The sequence below is a fragment of the Microtus ochrogaster genome, linkage group LG7_11, assembly GCF_000317375.1.
Source record: "Microtus ochrogaster isolate Prairie Vole_2 linkage group LG7_11, MicOch1.0, whole genome shotgun sequence".
Classification (NCBI taxonomy): Eukaryota; Metazoa; Chordata; class Mammalia; order Rodentia; family Cricetidae; genus Microtus; species Microtus ochrogaster.
This window is the reverse complement of record NC_022032.1, coordinates 14,988,598-14,995,247: the sequence shown is the minus strand read 5'-3', so window position 1 is coordinate 14,995,247 and position 6,650 is coordinate 14,988,598. Positions and strand designations below refer to the sequence as shown.

At 37.8% G+C, this 6,650-nt stretch overlaps 1 protein-coding gene across 2 annotated transcripts in view; it reads right to left on the bottom strand.

Annotated features, from left to right (window-relative positions):
- Positions 1–947: 947 nt before the first annotated feature.
- The window catches only part of Zdhhc2 (zinc finger DHHC-type containing 2), a 52,777-nt gene continuing 47,074 nt past the window's right edge, over positions 948–6,650 (bottom strand). The window contains exons 12-13 of one of the 2 annotated variants that reach the window (XM_005362539.2): positions 6,330–6,403; positions 948–2,819 (exon numbers count right to left, since the gene is read on the bottom strand). In XM_005362539.2, the coding sequence (XP_005362596.1) occupies positions 6,363–6,403 (41 nt within the window). In that variant the 3' untranslated portion in view covers positions 948–2,819; positions 6,330–6,362. The remainder of the gene's footprint in view (positions 2,820–6,329; positions 6,404–6,650) is intronic. The other variant, XM_026786917.1, reaches the window with a different exon arrangement.

Below are 6,650 nucleotides of genomic sequence, written 5' to 3'. Positions count from 1 at the left end.
TGGTCTCGAACTCACAGAGATCCGCCTGCCTCTGCCTCCCGAGTGCTGGGATTAAAGGCGTGCGCCACCATCGCCCGGCTTCTTCATATTTTCTTAAAACATAAATCACACGATAGGCTACTTTTATAAACTTGGTTAATATGTTCTTTGTACCTGATTTCCTTGGAGAGGGCAGTTTGTTGTTAAACATTTGCTGTATTTCTCAATAGATACCTATTATCTATTAGGGTTATAATGTGCTTGAGTTTTGTAGTCTTTTTTTCCATTTGTCCCCAGAATTACCTAACTATTAACAAGTAGTTCTTCATCGTCTCATCTCCTCCAGAGACTCATGTTATAGCTAAATTGTTGACACGAATTCTGCCCATAGTAGCTTTGGGAGACTATTATAAAAAGCCTGTCTTGAATGGTATTGACAGTGGCGACATAATTTCATCTAGACAGCAAATGAAGACGAACTTCATTCCTTAGAGACTATCAGAGCAAAGCCCACGAACTTGGGAAGACTTTTGTTGTTGTGTTCAGACGCAAGTGTTATCTTTGAACAAACCCGTCCTCCTTCTCTATATAGAGTTCAGGTAAACAAAACATTTGCTCAATATTTTTAAGAGAACAATTTCCTAAATCTTGGAAAGATTTCCTAAAACATGGGAAGAGCTCTCTAAGCAAGTAAAATGAAAATTATCAGTTTAGACGTGATCAGGCTCGTTGGCGTATATGTCTGTATCAATGTAATTTAAGCCATTGCATCTTTGAAACAGAACCGCTTAAGATGTTGCACAGAGTATATAGATGTGTTTATTCGAGCTTGCCCACTCAAGCAAGATGGCAGTGTACTTCTGATGAGATATGCAGTCAATCAAATCATTCATCCCGTGAGTAAGAACAAAATGACCAACCAACTTCAGAGGATAAATAACTAGAAGGAAACAGAGGTAACCATTACAACATAATGAAAAAAAAATTTATTTTTCAAATTCTTTTCCAATTTGGCTCTAAGGTATACTGACTCAGGTATTTAAACAAGTACAGAAATGACCTAAAGAGAGGAGACATAACAGTATTCTAGCAGGGTAAAATGTAAACCCACACCCATCCCCACCAGCTTCCAGTTTGATAAAAGGAAATGCCTAACAGAATCCTGTCATTGGGGAACGGAGAAAGAAGCACTGTGGTATGAGGAAACCCTGCTGCATAGTTCTACCACACCACATGCTGCTGCCCAAAAGACTGCTTACAGGAGCTCCGGGCTCCAATCTGGCACTTCAGGTAATGACAGATGACCAAAACATGCTTGAAGACAGTGGGGGAAAGAGTATCTTATCCTCTGAGACTTTCAAAGTGGATTGTCAGATTCGACTCTCTAGCTTGAACTACGTGAATACAGCCATCACCCTCCTTCAGTGAACGGCACCCACATGAACCACAGAATGGATGGACTGGGGTGACATCCGTTCTTCCTTAAACTCATTCAACATAAAACTCTAGGAGGAGGAATTGCAAGGATCTTTCATTTTACTATCATCTCCTTGGCTTTTGTTTATAGTGAATTCTGGCTTTTTTTTTTTTAAACTAATCTACTTGAAATCCTCAAAACTAGTACCAAAGAAACCACACAGTTTATTATTCTAACGGCTAATTTATAAAACTTCCAAGGTTTTTATTTAATGAGACATTTTTTTTCTCTGTGTAAATAGTGCATACAAGGCACAAAAGCATCTGAGTTTATTTACTGAGGCCAAACATTTTGGCATCATTAAACACATTTTAGTTTACCTTAAACTACTTTTCCAAAAGAGCACACTGTTTAGTTTATGGTAAACTAAACTTCCAAAAGTATATGATTTTTAAATGATTTGCATAATTTAATCCTGATATTTTTTTGAGGAAAAATATATCCCAATGATCATAGTTTTGATGAAAGGACGCAGAGATGATAGAGATGTATTAGACGAATAATCTGTTGATCCATCAAAAATGCTTAGAACTCAGTAGAGTCGCCATAAAATAGGGCAAGCAGTTAAAAAAAAAAAACAAGTTTTATAACATCCAGACCAATAGCAGTGTTACTAAGCCATCTTCACAATAATTAGCATAAATCCCCTCTGACTTCAAATTAAAAGACATGAAGATAAATTTCTGATATAAGTTCTTTGTCAAAACATTATATCAGCTGTGACAAAAGGTTTTATCCAATCGCTTTGAAGAGTGAACCCAAGCTTCAGTGTTCATATCTATTTTCCAATGGGAGACAGAGTCTAGAATTAGAGTTGAACCTTCCACAAAGGGATGGAGACCTTCAGCCATGGGCTTCTTGACCTTCGTAATGAATTCACACTCAGTGCAGTTCCCACGCCTGAAGCCAGGTTCACATCAGGGGGGAAAACTCAAAGAAGGGAGACTTCTCACCACTTCTGAATACAACTTAGCACTATACCGTGACTTGAAAAACTTTAAACTGGAAGATGAATCTACATTTTCTGAAAGAGAGTACCGAATGACTAATGGGATTATACGTTAAATTGTACAACCCTGAATGAAAACGGGCCCATTAACTTATTCTTAGTTTTCAGCAGAAAATAGTTCCTTTTTAGTTGCTTTTAAAGGAATTTTTGTTAGTTATAGCCGTTTATATATTGGACTGAACTGTGTTCTGCTGTATCAGCTTGGTAATGACTCCTCAAAATTCTGCATACTGCTGGGTGGGATCCCCATCACGGATGAAGAAAACTGCATATTTAGCCAAAGGGACATAGGGATAATTGGTCAACGGTGCCTTCCAGTGGGGAGCCTGTTCCATCCGTCCACAGCCTTGGAACCTTAAAAGCAAACACAAACCATGAAGCTATGTTAAACATACAAACTAAGCAACTCATTCACTATTTATCGCACAGCCCCTATTCAACACCGTTTCCTATACTGCAAGGCTTGGTAGATCTTGAATACAGATCTCCAGGTCTAACGTAACTCACGAGAGATAGTAAGAGCTTACTAAGTGGACCGTCAATGTAGATTCTGATTGGGTAGGTCTAGGATAACGAGCAAGGGTCTGCGTGACTATTTAGTCCCAGGAGATGCTCGTTTTTCTACTGTAACTCCACAATTTGAGTGGCAGTGCCTGCTGTTAGTCATCTGTTGTTCATCCCCCCCCCTGAGGCCAGTTGGAGATGAGGAATGGCTAAAGTGTTAAAGCAAATTTAAGAAAACTAAGATGCATGATATCACAGTGCTTTTATTTGTTTTATTGTACAGTAGGGAGGCTTGAGCACTAAAGGAGGCACTAAAGCTAATGTTTTTAGAATCACAATGCATTTCAGGAAAAACATAACTATCTCTAAATTATGCTGAACTGAGAGAAGCTGTAAAAAGATCACAGGTTAGGCTTGGGACTTAATGCAATGATATGGTATGATATGATGGTATGGTATGGTATGGTATGGTATGGTATGGTATGGTATGGTATGGTATGGTATGGTATGGTAGTATGGTATGGTAGGGTAGGGTATGGTGGTATGGCATGGTATGGTATGGTATGGTATGGTAGTATGGTAGTATGGTGTGGTGTGGTGTGGTGTGGTGTGGTGTGGTGTGGTGTGGTGTGGTGTGGTGTGGTATGGTGGTATGGTATGGTAGTATGGTATGATATGGTATGGTATGGTATGATGTGGTGTGGTATGGTGGTATGGTATGGTATGGTATAGTGTGGTATGGTATGGTGGTATGGTATGGTATGGTGGTATGGTATGGTATGGTATAGTGGTATGGTATGGTGTGGTATGGTATGGTATGGTATGGTATAGTGTGGTATGGTATAGTGTGGTATGGTATAGTGTGGTATGGTATAGTGTGGTATGGTATAGTGTGGTATGGTATGGTGGTATGGTATGGTATGGTATGGTATGGTATGGTATGGTACTTATTTAGAATGCACAAGCCCTGGGTTCTGTCTTCAGCATCTCACCCACAAAGCTACAGAACATTTACTAATGTAGTTCAGAAAGACAAGAACAGAAAATACCATTTGGTAATCTGAATTATATTCAGCAACATTAGACATGGTCCCATAATACTCTGTTAATTTTATGTGCAGTACTATTTGCCTGCATGTGTGTATCTATGTGAGGGTGTCAGATCCCCGGAGCTGGAGTTACAGACAATCGGAAGCTGCCATGTGGAAGCTGGGGATTGAAGCCAGGACCTCTGGAAGAACAGTCAGTGCTCTAAACTGCTGAGCCATCTCTCTAGGACCTCTAGACAGAGTTTCATAAAAGTGCATATTAAGTGGTTTGCAAACGTGAGACACAAAAGCAAGAAAAAATTATTTTTTTAAAGTATGATATTCAGCATGGTGATGAATGCCTTTAATCCCACCACAGGGGAGGCAGTGGCGGGCAGATCTCTGTAAGTTTCAGGCCATCCTAGTCTATACAATGAGTTCCAAGCCAGCCAGATGGGACCTGGCTCAAAACAAACAGTATAAAGCCAGCCAGATGGGACCTGGCTCAAAAATAAAAATAAAAAAAATAAAAATAAAGTATAGTCTCTCCTACTGTATTAGAAGAAATTTAATTTAAAATTATTTTTTTTTCTGGTGATAGTTATGTCACTTAAATGAGAAGTATTTAGGAAAATCACTTGGTATTTTTATTAGGTATAGTTTATTTATTTATTTATTAGGTATAGTTTATTTATTTATTTGGTTATGAATACAAATTACTTATGTCCAAATGTAATAAAATCAAGCCTCTGTGAGTTAAAGTTCCATATTTTTCAATCACTATTCTCTCATGTATTCATTGAGAGCCTGTGATTGCTGTCTCTGTAAAAGGTGCCAGGGTTAGTTATCACCAAATGCAAAGCTGGTCAGTATCAGAATGTTAGAATGCCAAGGAGAGCTAGACACAGCATTGCCATATAAACAAGTGAACTATTAATACTAATAATAACCTCACTGATAATGGTAATGCTAACACAACTTCTATAAAATATTTTATTTGCAGTATTAACGCGTGGTTCATAGTTTTGCACTCATAGGTTGTTTCTCAGGATCTTTTCCAGAAATTGTCTACTTGGTATTTAACCAAATTCAGAATATTCCATTTTTACCTTCTTAGCCCTAACTGCAGTCACTCTGACCTACTGTACCGTCATGTATTCAGAGGTGACACATGGCTTCCTAATGTCCAACACTACTCAATTAGCAATTTATAATATAATTTATATTTTATCCTTCTTCCCTCACCTTCTCCCTCCCTCCCTCCCTCCCTCATGAATTTGGGGGTTGAATGGACATGCCTCTGTACCCTACTGGGTTTTGTTCTTAATTACATTGTTATTCGTCAAAACCAAACAAAGCAAATTTAAAAATTCAATATGCATCATAATATAAATGATTTTATTTGCGACAGCACTTTTAAAAACTGCAATCTAAAATCACCAATTGTAAGGGAGGTTTTAGATTGCAGTTTTTAAAATAGAAAGTGGTACCAATGACTGCAGACTCATAATTGAGAATGAGAGACCTCAAGGTGTCTCTTTACTTGATTTTCAGACAGGCTCATTCCATGTAGCCTCGGTTGGCCTGGAATTCCTTACATAGACTAAGCTGGCCTTGCCCTTGCAGTAGCGCTTCTGCTTTTGTTTTCTGAGCACTGGGATTACAGCCCTGAATACCATCTGTGGTATATATTGTATTTATTCTAATATTGCATGTATAGTTGGCTTGTTTATCAGAGGCACTCTTTCTTATACCTTTGTGCTAACTACAGGCTTATAAATGGCACAGTTTTTAAGTAAACTAATTTGGAAACACAGGTTGTATGTGTTAATTATAATGTAAAGAAAAAAATGATCGGGAATAGCTACTAAAGATGACCTATAATAAGGTCCTACTGTGAGTGACCCAAAATGGCAATGCAGAGGTTGTGCTGGTAAGATTTAATCATCTAATACTTAGACCAAGTAAGAGTCTGCTAATAGATGGATGATCAAAGATACAGTGACAATAATTTCAAATGAGAGGAAAATTTTATTCTATGATCCTGAAAAATAATGTTCATCTTAGGATCCATCCCCATGACTTAATGTATTACTATAATAGTAAATTTTCCATTAAGTTATTTCTACAGCTTGTCAAGTTAACCTGTATGCTGGCTAGCACTGAACCTAGGTCCATTTCCACGTCCATCATGATTTGTGGAATTCTACAGGTTGAGTAAGATGTCTTCTGAGTCATTCAAAATATATATTGCTCATGAAAACTATGAACTGTTTGGAACTGGAAACCTGTTAAAAATATAAAATGTAACAATAAAGGCGAATCATCTTACTTCATAAAAGTGATTTCATGTTCGGTTGTAGAGTTAAGTTTCATTCTCCATAGTTAGTGCAGGGTTGCTCATACCTTAAAGAACATAAATGAAGACTTTTGACTGATTTGAACAAACGGCAAAAATACCTCTATTTACCTATAAGCCACCTTCTAAAATACTAACAGAAGAGTCTCGTATATTGTGTTGATATTTGGTTTACAGAAACACATAGACATTCACTCACCACATGGCACTGGTTAAATCACTCCAGTATCAAACACACACAGAGAGAGAGAGAGAGAGAGAGAGAGAGAGAGAGAGAGAGAGAGAGAGAGAGAG